The sequence below is a fragment of the Aptenodytes patagonicus genome, chromosome 7, assembly GCF_965638725.1.
Source record: "Aptenodytes patagonicus chromosome 7, bAptPat1.pri.cur, whole genome shotgun sequence".
Taxonomy (NCBI): Eukaryota; Metazoa; Chordata; class Aves; order Sphenisciformes; family Spheniscidae; genus Aptenodytes; species Aptenodytes patagonicus.
Genome location: NC_134955.1, coordinates 66,579,831 through 66,598,538, shown reverse-complemented (window position 1 = coordinate 66,598,538; position 18,708 = coordinate 66,579,831). Strand labels below are relative to the sequence as shown.

At 40.7% G+C, this 18,708-nt stretch overlaps 1 protein-coding gene across 2 annotated transcripts in view; it reads left to right on the top strand.

The window, feature by feature from the left end:
• MNAT1 (MNAT1 component of CDK activating kinase) overlaps positions 1-18,708 on the top strand; it is a 129,104-nt gene that overhangs the window by 18,299 nt on the left and 92,097 nt on the right. The window contains exon 2 of one of the 2 annotated variants that reach the window (XM_076345647.1): positions 14,105-14,138. The exons of the other annotated variant lie outside the window; for it this stretch is intronic. Within the exon in view, the coding sequence (XP_076201762.1) occupies positions 14,137-14,138 (2 nt within the window). The 5' untranslated portion in view covers positions 14,105-14,136. The remainder of the gene's footprint in view (positions 1-14,104; positions 14,139-18,708) is intronic. 2 annotated transcript variants of the gene reach the window in all.

The following is an 18,708-nucleotide window of genomic DNA, read 5'->3' as shown; positions in this document are numbered from 1 at the left end:
CATGGGGTTTTTTTGCTTTGTTTTTTTTCCCCACTTGATTCATTTTTCTGTTATGCTTTATTGCCCAGCCTCACACACAGCTATATTGGCACATCTGAGGGGCAGCAAGCTGCGATGCCAGTGCAGGTACAGGGAGGAGATGGGGATACACAGCAGCAAGGCCTATTTTGTCACCAGGGAAAACCTGTTGTGTAACTGCCCCCTCTGTGTGTCTTTTCTGTGGGTCCTCTGTGTGTTTTCTGAGACACTTTGGCAGCCATGCCCCTTCATGCAGGTTTTATCTCTGCATTTTTAAGCTGAATCATGAACAGAAGGGTTGCACTTTGCCAAGCACCTGTGATCGTGTGCTTTCAGTGGTATTGTTATTGCTTGCGCTCAAAACATGGTGACTCTTCCCGCACTCTGCTTCTAGTGTGTATGAGCTTTGTGACTGGCCTTGTTGGTGTAAAATATGTTTATGCTTTGTACACAAAGGCATCAGACATCACTGGTTGTGCCTTTTATGTATAAAGGTGACAGGAAGAAAAGATGAGCAGTGGTGTGGTTAAAAAAACCCAACCAACCAACCAAAAAAAAAACCCGGCTACATGCGTGTGTTGACTTCCACTTGAGTCTCCATGGTCACTCCAGCCAGTAAGTCCAGATGTGCCCTGTGTCACACGCCTGTCCCATCCTTGTGTTGCTACCCTTTTTTTGGCACTGGATGGTGAACGAGTTCAGGGAGGTGATCCATTTTAGGGTTTTAGACTAGTTATCAGCTGAACTAGCTCCTTGTACTGTTCCCGGGCGCGCATGCTGTTGTACAGGCAGCAGGACTTAAATGTGGGGTGGGAAACTGTGGCAGCCCAGATTTAAAAGTAGGGTAAGCTACTGCAGGACTAGACTCTACCTTGCACTCGTAGTAGCCATGTGTGATGCCAGTAAAAATAAATAAATAAATCAATAAATCTCTGTTTTAGGTGCTTGTATGCTTCTTTGTTGATAGCTTCAGTGCTGTGCCAGGAGAGCAGCTGTCTTGGTAGCATTCCTACAGCATAAAGTGGCCATGTAGGTGTGTGGCAGCCATGCAGAAAAAAACCTTTGATCTCGGATCATCCCATGCAATTTCCCTAATACATACTGTGGGAGTTAATATGTTTTAGTTGACAGCCTGAGCATGCAGAGGCTCCGTTTTTCTTTTGCTCGAACACCATATAGCTTGGATATGGATTTAGCTTAAACAAATTGCAAGGAACTGCCTCTTCATGTTAATGTAAAGTTTATGTTCCTGAGAATAAAAGGATCACTTGTGGATTACTGGAAGTGTTGCAATTTGAAAAGGGCTATGCTGGGGAGGATATAACTTTTTCCTTGAAGTGGGGAGAGTTTTCAGATCTCTCGTCATTCAGATCTTTTGATAGTCCTTTCAAAGCTTGGGCAGGGGGATTTGGTTTACAGTGGCCTTCTAGCATTGTCACTAGCGTGAATGAAAAGCTGGTGCAATATATTGCTCAGGAGGATGATCACTGCACAATATGGTACTTTGTAAGAGCGACGGTTTTCATTTTGCATATTTTTTTTCTCTAAATAAATGAAAGTGAAGATAATACAAAGCAAAATCTGTTTGGACGGTAGTGGGAATGACAATAAAGTAAGTTTGATATTTAACACATCACAACTGTCATCACCAAGCTGCTTTTTCCCTTCTCTCTCTCTCTCCCCCCCCCCCCCCCCAAAAAAAAAAATCATTGAATTAGCTGTAGTCTAATAGCAAACAAATTTGAGCAGGGGCAGTGAGGATATAGCGGGAACAAGAAAAGCACGATTTCCTCCTGACTTAGTTGATACAGAGTGTCTTGTGCTAAAGTGCTTGCTCAGTTTTATGCATTATTTTTCGGTGGAGCTGCAGGATGGGATGGGGAGTAACATTGCTGTTAGAGCTTCGTGGAGTGTAGGTTTAAGCAATCGGGGATTGTGTTTGTGGCTCTTAATCTCTATGCTGTTTCTTCCCCCACCCCCCCCACCCCCCCCCGCCCTTGGAGTAGAGTAGGTGGGCTGGTGTCAGGGGGTGTTTGTGCAGTATCGGAAAGTGATTGCATGTATGCAAGTCATCTTTGTCCCCTGGCTTGGGAAGCCATCCGACAACTTTGATCTGCAGTGTGTGCAGGTGGAGAGAAGGATGAGGAAAAGTCGTGCTCCCGTTAGCCTCCTGAAAGTACTTTGTGTCCCTGGAGTGCTAAACTTGGGGTCTTTTCAAAGGATAATAGATGCCGTACAGGTGAGTCAGCCTTTTGTGCTGAAGGCCAGGTGCTTGACTTATTTTCAAGCTGGCATGCTAGGACACACTCTGGCATTCATCGTGTTTGTAAACACTCCTCAAAGTTGAGGAAGGCTTTTGTCTTGTAAGCTGTTGTCCTTAATGCTCTGGGAGTGACTGGCTTGACGCATTTTCCCCAGGTGGCATCAGCAGCCTATGAAATACAGAGGAAGCATTTCTGCTGTGTGACCTTTACAGCAGGGTGATCTTCAGGAAGGACAACCAAGAGTGAGAGTCTTTGGGTAAAGTACCAGTAATATAAATATGTACACTTGCGACTCCAGAACAGGGAATGAAAGGCTCCATGTCTTGGACCAGTCCTTTGGGCAGTGCAGTTCTTGTCCTCGTTTTTCTGCTATATGTGAATTTGATGGTTGACAAGTCATTCCTGCAGAACAGGAAAAAGATAACTCTTTTTAGTGGTGGAAAGATCCTTGCTGGTATTGCCAAGTGGAACAGAGCAGAGTTGTAGTCTGTTGTGCTGAGTTTTGTGTCAAGTTTAGGCTCTCACTTTTCTGCAAGTGTTTAAGTTTCCCTTTAATAATCTGTTACTCTTTTATAGCCTTTGTTTTTGAACAAAGACTCGAGAGTATTTGTCTGTAGCAAAAAACAAGTGAAAAGTAGTTCCTGATGAGTTGTCCAAAAAATTTGGTGTAAGTATGGCCTCGCTGCTAGGGCTGCTTGCAGAGGGGAATGTTGGGCAGTCCTAGATCCACATTGTGTTGCTAGGGAAAGCAAAAACTCCAGTTATGGGAATTATCCAGTGCATGTAATAAGCATTTTCTCGTGTGTCTGGATCTGTCTTTTGATTTTCTTTTCTCCTTTCTGTGTAGTGTTTTTTTGTTTGTTTGCTTTCAATAGGCCACTGTCTTGAGGGGCCTGATCTTGCAAACAGTAATGAACAGTGTTTTTGTTTACTGGTGATACCTGTGGGACTGTTCAAATAAGTATATGGGGCTGAATCCAAGACCTCCTTGAAGCCCACCAAATATTGAGGTTTTGTTTCCCCTCCTTCCTTGAGACCTCTATTCCCAGAGGGCCGTGAAGCCAGCTCAGCTCTCCAGAAGTAGCTGCCTGAAGGATTAGGCCAGATTTTTTTCAGAGTAAAAAAGACCTGAACATATTCACATTTTGACACGTTATATCTGAGAATGGCTAAGCAACAGTTTACAGCTTATACACACATTTTTAACTTACCTATGATGAAATATTGAGTTTTAACATGCTTCTTAAATGGGTATCTTGGGGATGGAAAAAGTGACTTAATTGTATATTGTCAAAACCAAACTTCTGTTGGCATGGCCATTTAATGGACCATTTAGCTTCACTTGAATCTGGTTTTGCTAAAAGCTGCTGAGCAGAAATCACATAGGTTTGTCTTTCACTGTCAACTGTTTGCTGTGTAGGTGGGGGTACGGTGCAGGTGCTGGTGACAGTTTGAGCTGTTTGACTTGGTGCCCAGAGTGGGAATTGCTGCCTCGCTAGCAGAACCAAAACATACTATTATGTTATTAGTGCATTCACATCTTCATGCAATTAAACGACTTTATACTTAAGCTACTTCTACTGTGCACATTCCCACAGTTTTATCACTTTATCATTTAAAGCCTATGAGAATTTGGCTGAGATTTAATTCCACGTATACAGTCTGGGTAGCAGTTGAGTGTGATTGTATCTGTGTGGTTGAGGGCAGCTGCCCTGAGAAGTAAGAGTGGGTGAATCAGTATTGTCAAGGTTTTCAGCAACCAGATAAGAGGGAATGGCCAGCAGGAAATACCCCTTTGTGGGGGAGAGTCTTTCTTCCATGGGAGCGCTTTCAGATAAAAGGTGAAAATTGATCATCTTGGTATTCAGTTGCATTAAGTTTACATAAGGGCTTATCATCAAGGAAGTTCCCTTGGGGTGTTTAATAATGCTGGTTTCTGCAGTTCTTAAAGAAAACCCAGTATTTCACAGGTGCCTCAGTTCCATCACTTGAAAGTTTTGCAGCCAAGTACTTGGCAGTTCTGGAAACTATAACATAAATTGCTATTAGAGGTGATATTTTGGGGTGGAGTATTTTTTTGAGTAAGCATATACATCTTTAAGCCATCTGAGACATGTATTCTGTTTTTTAATACAAAATGGTTTTAAAGACTCAGCATGTGGTGGTGGTGGTGATAACAGCACAAAGCATAAGGTGACATGTAAAGGCCTCCTAAAAGGAGGGAAAAGAGCGGAGAATCTTATGTACATGCCTAGGATCACTGAATTAATTTATACATTTATTTGTTTCTAATGACCCTGTCAACCCCTGTTGGCAAGCTAAATAGGGTAGGGTGACGGTTCCAGTTTTGGGGCTGACATCCCCGCTGCCCCAGTTAACTAGATCGCTGTTTAGGAAGACGGTAATTGTAGGGCAGCAGGTAATGGTTTTGCTTCACCAGTACAGACAGAGGTGTGTTTCTTTCTGTGTTGGGTTCAGTCATCTTGGGAATGTGGCCTGGTCTTTGTGATTTTCATGACCAACTGTAGCATGTTTTTTACTGGGGAATTTTGTTAGACTGGTTAACTTTGTACATTCAATTGAGGTCGTGCTGCAGTGGGTGTCACCAAACTTGTTTTACAGGGTTTTCCAAGGAAAACACCCAGTATGGTGTTTTCTGCCCTGGGTAGGCTGATAGGCTGTAAATGCAAAAGGCTGTAGTTGCTTTTCAAATACTTCTGTTGCGCAATGGCACCATCAGTCATGAACCACAGCCTGTGCCTGTAACTGGATTCTTTTCAGGGTTTAATTGTTTAGTGCATGATAGCTGCAATAGCCATGGTGCAATCTTCCGTATCTACAAACAACCCATCTCTTCCTTATCTTTGGATCCTTTTTTTTTTGACTAGTAAACTTGGCTTGTGTCCTTTGTGGAAATAGGTCAGATGATCACTTTTCTGTAGCATCGTAACATTTCTTGGAGAAAATGCTGGTCAACAGTAGAACACCTTATACCTCTATCCAAAATGTTGCATGTGGTTTTAGGGAGTGGAAGCAGCTTGGATTGCCCTTTAGATAAAAGTTGCAAAGTTAAGGAAGTGGCTGAAGTTCATGGGGATCTGAGAGCTTTAGAGAACTTACTGAAATTGTATTAGAAATATCAGGAGTGTGGATTTAAAGTAGACTGCTAATCATAGGTATTGGTGATGAGTTGAAGGACTTTATCTTGCAAGGACAGACTGTGGCAAAAGGTCTTTCTTGCACTCATGAGTAACAGCAGTTAAATCAGAGAAGGTCCTTCATTTTTTTTTTAGATGCTAGTTTTATCTATGAAGGGGGGAGCGAACCTTTACATGGGAAAAAGTTGTCTGTAAACATGTTGCAGCACAGCTGTGGTCCTCAGCACACAAGTAACCACCTACCCAAATGTGTGCCACAGCGCTGAGCTCGTGCTTTCAAATGTGAAAAATTCAGATTTCACAAAACTCTTCTGAACCCTAGACCCTAAGCCCTGGTGGAAGGAGCCTTGTTTGCCCAAGTTATCCCTGTTGGACATCAAGGACAGTTTGTGCATTAAGCTTGCAGGATTGAGCCCAATAATTCATAGTAATACATAATTCCATAAAATGGTGAGAGTAGATAATTCACAGTCTGGGATCTCCTGAGAGATTCATTTTTGAGTAGAGAGAATTTTATCTTTTGCATATATGCAGTTTGCTTTGGCCAAGAAGGTTAAAGGTGGTCACTGTTAAGTGGGCACCTCCAAAATGTCAGCAATTGGAGGGGTCATTACTTTCTGAAAAAATGATCCTTTGCTTTTTTGGGTTTCTTTACTGGGTCCCCCAATCTGTTGGTCATCATGGAATTTGCTAGTGGCTGTTGCTTTCTTGGAGGGTCTGCAGAATCAAAAATTCATGAGTAAAATAGATGTGTGTTTGGTTTGTTTTTGGTTTGTTTTGTTTTGGGTTTTTTTTTTTTTTAGTGGGTGGTGGTGGATGAAGAAATCTTTTTCATTGTTGTGTATAAGCTTATTACTTATATGTTCCTAGCCTCATTCAAAAAGCATAAAATTCTGCGTTCAAAGGCTTTCAATCCCTAGAGTTCTGCACTCAAGGGTTTACTCTCCTGATTTGTTTTAATTTGACTGCTTTAGTGGCACTAGATAATATCAAGCGTTTATTGTGTGTGATTTATATGGATAAGGAAAATGCTATTCACTGTTTCTCAGACCAGGAACAATATTCTTTACACATGGCTTTAATACAGCTGTTGTGAGCCTAAATAAATGCTGCTTTTGAATACGCGCACAGATCCCATATAATTATGGAGCAGTGTGGTGTTTGAGAGAACCTGCAGCATTGTTGAAAGCTTCTCAGCTGATGTTTGAGTAAAACAGATAAGCTCAAATATTGTCTGGAACTGATCATCTGAATCTTGGGCCAGATTTCCATTTCCTTACTTGTTTTCAGTGGCTCTTAATCAGTGGGACTAGTGGGCTATGGTGCCACGCAGCATAAGGCTGTAGCCATGGATAATGGTGGGTTTTGGTTGCCTGCATGATATTTACAGCTGAAGTAGCGAATGGAAATTTTGAGAACTTGGTTTTTTTCAGTTAACATTATGCAGAGATAGGAATGAACAAAAATATTCTGCAAAACAAGTAAGTTAGACCTACCACCTACAGAGGGTGGCAGGTGGGGTTTATGCTAAAACAGGCATCCAAAAATAGTTCTTCCAAGCTATTTCCACCCACAAATAACGAGCCACACACAAATGCCCAACAAATCTGTGCTCCAAGTTTGGTGTTTATGCATGGGAGGAACTCCACATAATGAAGAACAGATTTGTGGATATTCATCTGACTTCAAATTGTTTGATGACAATTTGATCATGATCAGCTTACCAATGTGGGGAGACAGCTGTGTGTCGTCCTCCCCGTATCCTCTGCAGTCTCTTGTCCCGGTGTCTCCATCCACTGCTGAGTAACTACACTGGGGTGGTCTGTTTTGTGTGGTTTGTGACATAACGGGTACTGATATAAATACAAACAAGAATATAATGTATTTTGCTAAAATATAATTATTTTTTTGCTTTTGTCTTTTTGATCCTCCATTAATACGTGTTCTCTTGCTTCTTGCTCCCACATTGTGCAACTGATTCTCCTCATTGTCTCTCCTACTAACATATATTAAAAAGAATGAATACGCATCACAAATTTTCATCATGATAAAATTGTTTGAAGTGTGCTGCAACTTTGAGAGAACAGTTTGTGTTATCTCTTTTGGTTGGTATGGTGAGTAATGTATTTGCTTACTTAGAGCCCTATTTTGATAACCTGTGCAGCTACCTCCAATGTCACTGAAATAGGGCTGGGTTTTTATTCCCTACAATCTGTACAAAATGGTTGAGATGCCAGCATAGCTAATGAAGGTCTGACACGTCCTCCTTCTTTTTGTTTAATACCTTCCTCTGAAAGTAGTTGCATTGAATGTGACCTTACAATTTAACTTCAAGAAGTTTGCGTTATGTTCACCAACTGGTTTAATGTAGTAAAATAGCAATTGCCGTTTATTTTTAAACTTAAGGAAAAAGTGGATTTTTTTTGAATTATTAAATTTTCAATGCAAAAAAAAGTTCCCTACCAGGCTTTAAGTAGGTCAGGATCTCTGCCACCCTCAAAAAGGAAATTGCAGTCTGAACTGCTCAATGGCCAGCGTGAGATGGGGGGAGGAGGTTTTGGTGTGTTTTTTCCTTTATTTTTTTAATAAGTCAAAACATATTTGTGTTTGAGATTGTTTCACTGGCCATGTGTTGTATATTGTAGGCTATTTCAAGACATCCCTGAAATATTTATGATGCTGTGTCCCACCAAGAATGTAATCTTAAGGTCTCCACTGTTTATGAAGCACAGTCTATATTTTATCTCATGCTGAGAAAAGATGTGATAATAGTTGTTTAGGGATTATGTGAAAATGGAGTGAGGAATGACCCTTAAAAATTGGTAGGAAGTAGGAGATCCCCAAATGAGACTAGGGAGGTGGGAAAGCTGTTTGAATTGCTACTGTTGGGATTTTACAATTAATATCTCCTTTGCACTTATACAGGGGAAAGTGAAGACTGGTGAGATAAAGAAGCATTTTAAAGAAAATGCAATAAAATCTGTTGGGTTACAGAAACTAAAACTAGTAACTTGCCTTTATTAGTGCTGCAGTTTCAGTAGCTGCAGCCACAGAGCGTGATAAGGTGCTTGTGATGCTAAAGATCATTAGTGGATCAAAAGTGCTGGCTCTGGGAAGTGATAGGACCCAAATGAGCTTTAGGCACAAGGTTAGCACGGACTGTCTTAAATAAGCGATCCATTGCAACAAGAGATGCCTTACTTGGTTTTGGGTTCATTCTTTACATCTCCTTTAACTTTTTTAGGTTACAAAACAGGTAGATTTGTGCTGGGTTGCAGAGCTCTGTGTGGCCCATGGCACGTTCAGGGACAAATGTTCTGCAGATTTCTCTGGACAGTCTAACGCATGGCTCTGTAGAAATGCAGGGAATGACCCCGGGGGTCCCTTGCACCCCTGTTTCTGTGTGTGATTACATTGAAGTGAACTTGTTCAGCAAGCCCTGAATGGCATGTTAGATTTTTTTTTTTATTATTATATGTACTTCTATCTTGCCTATCAAAGATATATATTTTTTAAATTTTTTTCCTAGGTTTTCAAAAATAGAAATACACAAACCTTTCACTCTTTGCAAGTGAATTCTTCTTTTTTTAAAATGCCAGTCTTTCTTTTTAAAGATACTTGCCCAGGCTTATTTCTTTAAGGATTAAGTCTGTATTTGGATGAAAGATGGCAATAAAATGTTATTGAGTTGGGTTTTTTATTTGTTTTTCTTTCTTCTGATGAGATTTTCTACAACTTAGTGTTAAGAATAATTTAGACTCTGCTCTGTAAGGTATTTAAGGACTGCATAGAGATCATTCTTCCTTCTCTGACATCCAGCTATTCAAATTGTAATAGTAAAGGCAACAGAGATTTAGCAAGTCGTTCTAAATGGTGCTTTAGGGCAGGAAATAAAGAATGCCCCAATCAATTGAAAATCCAGTAGGGAATTGGGATATGATGTAAAATTACCTACACTAGTCTTGGAAACCGGAGTGCTCTCAACAACAAAAACACTACTGAGTCCTTAGTATTCAAAGGCTACTGGTGCTTTTGGTCTGTCTCACTGAAAAGGCAGCAGTCCTGGGAAGCAGTTTGTTCCCTAAGGCTGTATCGGACTGATGAAGAGGTGGGAATGATGATTTGTTGAGTCATGGCCACCACCTTTTGCTGCACAGAAGTCGTTCATCTAAACTTGTTTTACTTGTGAGCTAAGGCATGATGTAGTGCAAGGTGTACAGAAGACACATCGGCTAATATGTACTTGCTACCAGAAGATTTTTTACATACTAGTAGAATATATATCCATATTAAATTAGATATTAAATCACATGTACTATCGGGAAATAAGACAAGCTGAGAATGCATGCTCTAGTTTTCTTCTGTGCTATTGTATCAGCTATTAAAGAAAGACAAGTGGAATGGTATAATCTTACCTTCTCTCTTTTTCCACAAGGTGAAAAAAATTGATCCAAATGAATCAAGTTTTGATCTGAGACATGTACATATTATGATTTATGCCAGATGTGATAAAATAATTGGTTATTGATAAAATAATACAAATCTGTGTTATTTATGAAAGACTGCTTTAGACTGATGGTTAGGAGTTATTTCTGTTAATGAGCAGAAGGAGCAGATGCTAGAACATCTGTGCCATGCATGTCATCCTGTAAAAAAAAAAAATTTTCGGTATTCAAAGATGCATGTAATATTTCAGTATCTTCACCAAAATGACCTTTTCTTTCCCCTTTTTTATTTTTCTTCCTGAGTTGTTGTTGTCTTGGGGTTTCAGAATTTAGCGCATGTAGCTAGGACCATAGATAGGACTGGAGGCACTTTCTTGGTTATCAAATCTAGTTACCTGTTGAAGACAATCAGGTCATCAAATCCTCTTCGTGAGCTTATAAAACTTCTTTTGAAACTAATTTTTTCCCTGTTACTTCTATTGGATGTGGTTCCAGATTCTCACTATTGTGGCTGGTGAAAACTACAATTTCCAGTATAAATTTTTACTCTACTGGTTGGACCAGTATGTTTTAAAACACCAGTATGGTGTTTTAGTTTAAGTAGCTTTTCCTGCTGTTTCTCCTCTGATAAGCCAATCTTCCCAGTCTTGTGATCAACCTAGTTGCCCTTTTCTGCATTTATATGGTGAGCTCATCTGTTCCGAGTGTGAGTGACCAGAACCGTACAAGTCATTTCAGGTGAAGTCTCCTCACCTCCTGCTGGTGATTCTGTCTTTCTGACAGCAGCAGCTCTTCTGATACATCCTTGGGTTGCACGTGCCTTTTCATGACTGCAACACATTGCAGAGGGACCATGAGCTACTATTTAATTGATATAAGGGTGTCTCTTCTCCTTGGTGGTCTTTAAATGATGAGCTCCCAGTGACTTTGTGACTTGTTTCAAATGCATGCATTTGTTTTGTTCCGTTGTGTTGCCTTCTGTTTCTATTGTGGAAGGACTTGCCTGTAAAGTAATCTTGTATGCTTTGTTTAAAATATTCTGAAATAATGTGACATGCTTTTTGGCCCTCTTATTTTTAGCAATTCTGAAAAATACTTCTTATCCTCCATCAGCTACCCCACCCATTCTTGTACTGTTTGTGTTGTAACTGTGCTTCGACTCACCTTTCTAGAGTTGTGTTGATCAAGCAGCTTAGAGTACTCTGAAATAATGACGGATACTTTTTGGGTTGTGTTCTCTCTCCTTATACTTTTGGATCAAGCTAAAATAGCTGGGTATGCCATAAAAGCTGTGTAAGAGGGAAGGGGAGGACAAATTTTAATAAACAGCATTGGGTGCTGTTGAATTCAGAGCTTGGGAAGAGAGGAATAGCTTTTTATGCTCTCCCACCCAGCGGCTATCCGCGGTAACTTAGTTCTGGGGTCTTGTTCAGACTGAAAGGACCTTTCTGGCGGTCCCTGGCCATGCTGGGCATCTCCACAGGGTTTGATTTACTGTGGTTACTTCCATCGACACTGTTGAGGAGCCCTCTTCCCGGGGAAGTATTTCTCCCAGAGTTGAGTCGTCTTGCCTCAGATGTTATTATGCAGTTTGTAAAGAGTGTGCTGAATGCTGGGGAGGGTCTTTTATTGCCAGAGTTTTTGAGGATGTGATCCTACATCAGCCTAAGCTGTCTGGAGGTTGCCTGCTGTGGTGCCATCCTCTTCCCTTGCTTTGCAGCCCAGCTGCACTGGTGCTGGTGCTCATGTCACAGGCATGTCTGCAGTTAAAACTATCTACCTTTGCCAAAGCGCTTTCAGTGTCAAATACACGGGTGGAAGCTGCCTGAATAGGAGCATTGTTTGTGGGATGCCCTAACCTGTCTGAAGTCTGCAGGAAGTTTGGCTGCTGAACTTCTTGGGACCTGGAGTTCACTTGAAGGTTCTCCTAGTTTTGCTTTGAGAGCAGATCTGCAAAGCTGTGTAGGTATGTGGTGGTGTTTAGAAAAGTGACTGCCCGTGCTGCTGGGCACCTAACTGCATTGTCTGGTACTAAACACAGTCCCTGTTCTCGTCATGCTTCAGCTTCCCTAATGAATGAGTGTTAAACATGTCTGGCTTTCAAGACTTCCACGATGGTGGTGTGATATGCTTGCTTTGCCTGGGATTTTGTATTTGGCAACATCCCGCTTAAGCTTTCTCACCCTGGTTGCTCATTCCTACCTTCACTTTGCCCATTGCTATGTGCTGGTACAAGCACTTGTGAACTATGTGGTGAACCAAATGGGAGAGTTCATCTGGCTGAAAAATAACCCAGCAAATGAACCATGTGGCTGCACAAAATGTTTGTTTCTGGCCTGTGGGAGAGGACAGCAGGGGAAGGACAGTGTACGGCAGTGTGAGGGCAGATTACAGCAGCTTCTTTGGCATTGGTGCTGAATTAACATGTAGAAATACAATTTTGGTGTTCCTAGGCTGCATATATAAATGCAAGGTTGTTAGGACTTTTGCTACTCATGAGAATGGGAGTTGGTGTCCTAACCTTTGAGTTTGGTCACTCGTTTCTGACAAATTACATAAAAGGAAACAGTTGATTTTCTTGTATCATAGAACAAGATTTATGCAGGAGCTCCCACGTACCATTTTGTCATGGCAGATTGTTCTTTCAGACTTTTCAAACCAAGCAAGCTTAATGGTAGAGGGGACAGTTCTTCATGACACGTTGCTTTTTGAGCACTGACAGAGTTTTCAGAACTATCCAGAACATGGACAATGCAGTTATTCCTCCAACAGACTGGTTTTTTTTGTTGTTTTTAAGTGTGTGTACATACACCCACACTGTCTCTCTCTATTTGAATAGCTTAAGGAAACTGGACTGAGTACTTTTTATGCTTTGAGTGAAATACAAGCCTATGCTCTTGGCAGAAGTTTGGCTTGGTTCCTCCCAAAAGCTGGGAGAGATGAGCCAACATACACAGATCATTCAACAGGTATGTTTGCAAGAGATTGGTAAAGGTTTTGATTTTTGAGAGCGTTTTAACCACTCGCATGTTTCCCATTGAGACACCAAACCACTGTTGTTTTTATGGAAAACGTTGGTCATATGCCTGGTTCTCTTACAGATGTGTGTCTTATCGACTTCATCTTCTTACTTTCTGAGATTAGACAGGAAATATGGGAGTGTCTTGTGACAAGCCCTCAGTAATGTGCTCAGGATATCCCATCATGCCACAAATACCTTTTAATTTTTTTTCTCCCTCTTACCTTATAGCTGCATTTCCTTGTCTTGCTTGTTGCACTGTAAAATGTGTTGAAAGTACAGAACAGAAGGTAGAAGCCTTGTTTCGGATCAAATAAAAGATTTGTTGTGACTATTTTGGGTCCCCAAAGCATTTATTTTCTGTTGTCTGTGTGTTAGGTTTTTTTCCAGTGTGATTTCTGCCACATGCAGGTGTTTCGTAAGACTGAGTGAGTGAATGCTCAAAATACTTGAGTTAGTAAGACCTGTCAGCTCTGGGGGCTATTCAACCCACACCATGGCGTGGGACTTTCTCACGAGGTAACACATGGATACGGAAGAAGGGAGCAACGTGTCTTGTATGGAGTTCAGTGTGAGATCTTAAACTTGTTAACTATAAGTATGTTCGTCTTGTGAGACAATGGGCAATGTTGAGCTAGGTCACATCTAAAAAAGTGCAGTTCCTGCATTTTAGGCAGGAAAATTTCGTAATTGTATCTTAAGTTCAGGTGTGCTGTGGGCAGCTGCTAATCCTGATACCTACCCAATTTGATGTTTGTTTGAGAACCCTGAAAACTTGCAAAGGCTCTTATACAAAGAGAATAAAGCATAATAAAAGGGTTATTGACATGGTTGAATTATTATTTTAGTGCATGTGTTTGCCCAGTAGACTGTAATGGATTTGAAGTAGTTGTTCTGGTACACTGGGTAAATTCTCGGTTGGTTTTTGGTATGCCTAGTCATTGTGAAAACACTTATTTCTCAATGCCACACAGCTGCTCTTGAAGTGTCAAGAATTGGCCTGTCAAGTATTGGCCTGTTGTTTGACCAAATTGACATAATTGTGCTGTAAGACATGTTTTTTATGATTGTGTGCTTAATTGACTAGGCAGCAGTATCTCACGAAGAACCACTTTTATTTAAATACCTATAGGAATATTTTCTCTATACTATCCAGAGTTAATACCACAAAAGGTTCTCTATTTTTTTTCTTTCCCCTAGGAAAAAAGAAAAGGCTCATCTGTACTGGATAAATGTGAGTTAAATTTCAGCTTGCTGCAAACTATCTTGTCAGGTCCAAGCCACTTGAAATGGTTTTGTAATGGAGATGTTGAAACACAATGGGTGGTAGAAATGTTTCTATTTATTATTAATTGACTCAGTATGTCGTCTTTTGCTTAAAATGCCAGTCATTCAAGGCTATAGTTCAACCACTACCTGGTCTGCTTTCTTTCTGGTGAGTGCAGTTGAGATGAACTGGTCTGTATATCAGGGTATGTATATGGGTGTTTGGAAAATAGGGTTAACTGTGGCTGAGTGTCTCCTAAATTTTTGAGATGTCTGGGCTCATTTAACCTCCTCCTTTCTGCAATACGGAGCAGAACTCATCTGACAGAACAAAAATGAAACAAAAGTGTGTGCGTGCATCCTTTTCCCAAAAGATATAAATAGTCTAAAAGAAGGATTGTATGCTCAGCAGCTTGGCAGATGATGCTGAGAATTGACATAATACAGATATAGGCAGAGTACCAGAGTCTTTTTTTGGTTTTGCTTTGTTTAAAGGAGGGGTTAAGATCAGCTCTCCGGAGTCTCAATACTTTCGAAAAAAACTTAAATGTTAGCAAAGTAGTCTGAGATTTTGTCTTGCAGTGCATGTTACTGTGGGCTGAACAGAGGGGAGCTGCAGCCAACTGAAGATAGCTTATCAACAGTGTTTAAAAAACAAAAATTCTCATCTGTTGATTGATAGAGTTGTGATTTCTGCCTGAAACCCGAGACGTGTCTTAATTGCCATAACGAGCTGTAATCTCTACATGGCGTGTGGGCTGCTTGTGAGACCTGTTTATTTACTAGTTGAAGACAGACCCATTGTGGGTTTTTCGGCCAAATAAGGTTTTGAGAACATTCTGAAGTTGTCTCCTTACAAGGTGACAACAGCAAAATCCCCATTGGTAGGACTTACAGAATCTGAACAGAGGAAGACGGAAAGAGTAATTGGTATTTTCTTCTCCCAACTCCCTCTTGTATTTGGCGGACAGGGAAGAGGTGGCCCAAAACACATAGGCAGCTGCTTCTGCAGGCACTTGAATAAGGATTTCTGAATTCCTGAAGCTGAGGTGTGAAAAGGAAAAGTCTTATTTTTGTCCCCAACTCCCTACTCATCTGGGAGCTACTGATCTCGTAAGCTCCTTTATTCCGAGGCTCTCAGAAGCATTTGGTGTCATTGCAGTCACGCTTCTTTCTCTTTCCTCAGCTTTTTATCCCTAACCTGTAACATGGGGGAAAAAAAATTGCTTTTGCTCAGTTCCCTTAGCTTTTTGGATCACAGAAATCATCATTGCTGCAGACTCTAGGAAGAGCCTGCCTTCCAGGCTGTGCCTATTAGTCCATCAGCCTAGAAAATAAACCTGCAATGGCCAACTGCAAATAGTAGATGAACTCTTGGCTATGTAGCAGAAACCACTGTGGGTTATGAGGACTTACTAAATGTACTGAAGGTTGCGAAATAAACAGGTTTGACAGCTGCTCCTCCAAATTGGGCAGTTCTTGTCTCAGTTCAAGAATCTCTGTACAAGAACACAAAATTGTCTAATCCAAGCTAAGCAAAAAGCCTCTGAATGTTTCTAGAAGCATCTTTGATTTAAAAATCTAGCTGTCTTTCTGTAAGCTTTCTCGTGTGTGTGTGTGTGTGTTTTCTGTTGGTTTTTAATGTTCCCTCGCCATAAATCAAGAGTCATTCCATTTCTGTAAGTAAATTTCCCTCTGACATCAGAATTGAGGAACAAGTGAAAACACATCTTTTTTGCTGATTCTTTCCATTCCATTTGTTTGTGGTTCAGGTCTTGGCTATATGTTGAAGGCTGTGTTATTATTTTTTAATCTAAACTGTTTTTTCCATAGTAGAGAGGATCATTTGTTTTGCATGTTACTTTAAATAACAGAAACATAGGTTATAAAAGCTGAAGAAGAGGGGCTTAGAGATTCTAAATATTTGATACTGTTTAATAAGTGTATCTACTAAAAATAGCCTTTGTAAAGAAGCGTAGTAACTAATTCTGTAATATTCCTAGTCAACAGCAAAAGCCATAAAGATTTTTTTTTTCTGAAATGATTAATGGCTGTGTATCTGAAGTCCTGCAAATTTTTGATATGCTCAGCAGAATCTAAAATTTTAAAGGAAAGAATATCTTGTACTCCTGCTTGTGAAAATAGCTCTTCCTTTATTCTGGTTTGTCTGCTCTCTTGCCAGTCAAGCTAGAAAAGTAAGTAGTACCACCAAACTATGCTAGTGTTGTGAGCCATTTTCATCCGTTCAGTGTCCAAGAGGCTTGATTCCTTATCTGCCATCATCCCTCCATGAAGTGTTATGTGTGCATGCGTGGGGAATGCAGGATTGGGCACAAATCTTGTACCCTTTGAAGACACTTTGTCCAAAACAAACACTCAGTTCCAGTAAGTGTAATTTAGTTGATAAATATCTAACATTTTCTGGAGAGGAACCTCTGCTTGTTTTCTGCAATGTACCAAAAGCATTTTTAGTACGATCCTGATCCTGAAGTCCTTGAACACTGACATGAGGGCATGTACTGCTATTTGTGCATTGATGGTGCCAAACCATCTAGATGCTTTATTACTTGCTTTCCTCAAAAATGTGGCGTCGTTCTAGACTGCTTAGAGACTGAGTCATTTGTTTAATATTTCATGGTGATGAAAGAGAAGAACAAGACAGATCAAACCAGTGTCCATGGAAATGAAAATGAGCATACTGATGTTTGTTATCCTGGTGTGGAAGACCAGGAGACTTTATTGTTCCTGGAGGTGTTGTAATGTCACCAACAAAAGCAATCACTAATAGTCTTCCTCTGTTGTCCACGCGTGTGTAACTCCCTGGGCATTTTCTATTGATATCTTCATCTAGATTACCTTTTCTCAGGATACAAACTTAAATCCAAAAGGTAATGAAAGATTTTAGTGAATGTGTGAAATAGAACACAGACCACAGAGGCCATACAACCTCACTGTGAAGAGGAGAACTGGCAATATCACACCCTGAGTGTTTGTTTAGACCTCATGTGAACCTGTCGTCTTCAGACATACTCAGTTTTGAAAAAATGTATAGACCTGATTTTTAATCATGAACATTTGTCATCATTAGTTTATATACGTAGCAAGTATGCATACATATATGCATATTAAAAATCTCTGATTTAAGGCTCATAATTTAAGAAAACACATGGCCACCTGTTTGGCCATGATTTGAAGGGGAGTTAAGCAGGTGTTTTGGTGCTTTGCTCATTTGGGGAAAGCCATGTATGATGTGTTGGCCAGTAAAAGATGCACCGAATGATGTCCTGCTTCCATAGTCAGACTGTCCTTACACTAAGGCAAATGGAGAAGAGTTGGACTTGCAAAGAAATGGAAGGATCACCTGAATTGATGTGGTCTATGTGCCATGAGGGAGCTCTGTAATGCCAGCTGTGGTGTTGGGGTGTCTCGCTGTGCTGCCTGGGATGTCTGACTGTTCCATGGGTTGGGTACCTTTGGTGAAGTCACATAAATTGCTGCATCTCTTTTTTTAAAAAAAAAAAAAAAAAGTCATGTTGTGTTTTTAAATTTTACAGTGTGAGATAAATTTTTTTCCAAGTCATGTTTTGAAATCTTTATTTCAAGACATGAAATAATTTATTAAATCCACCTTTATTGAAATCTGCCTTCCTGGTGTTTGCATATGCTCTGACTTTAGCAATCTGCAGCGAAACCAAAAGGAACTCGTTTGAGAGGGATTCAGGAGATGGCTTTATTCCTTCCTCAAGAATCAGATGGAAACGTGTGACCAAACATGTTTGCCATTGCTGGGAAAGCGGTTGCAGTTTGTGGGGGCAAGAATGACAGACCTGGTGGGAAGTAAGCTTGGGATCTAACTGTGTATATTAAATCTATCCGGAGATGGAGAGGAGGCAGGATTTGGACAGAGTCCAGGTCTGCCCTTGACTTGTCCCGTATAACGCCTTTTGAATTCAGAAGGAATTATCTGTGAATAAATATAAGGGTGGATGTGCATGAGTGAGTGAGAATGTGATCACCTGATGTGGGATTCCCACAGTGAGGTGTTGACTCATCTTTTTTTGTATGGAAAGCTATTTTCCAGCCTTAGAAATACTGGTTCCAGTTTGGGAAGGCATTGAAGCACTTGTACAAAGTGCTTTTCCAAGGAGGGATTTTTTCCATAGTCAAGTCCTGTGTAAACTTGAAATGTCTTTGATTTAGGGAAGGGGGGTGGGTGAGGGGGGAAGTGAAGTAGTTTCGGGTGCTACTGTCTGTGCATGATATCTTGCACATGAAGACCCTGTTCTGTTGGTCCTTAGGCAATACCATGATAAAAAAAAACCACAATACAAACACCTGCACTTGGATCCACCTGCCAAGTTCTGTAGCTTTACACTCCCTTTTCTATAACTTAAGAATAGGAAAGAGGAGGCAGGTTTTTTTGCTGTACTTTGGCTGCTGTGTTGAGAGAGACACATAAACAGCACGAGCTGCCAAAATGAAGGAGACGGTGAAACTGTCCTTATATACGGGGCTGTTGCATGCACAGACAGGTTGGC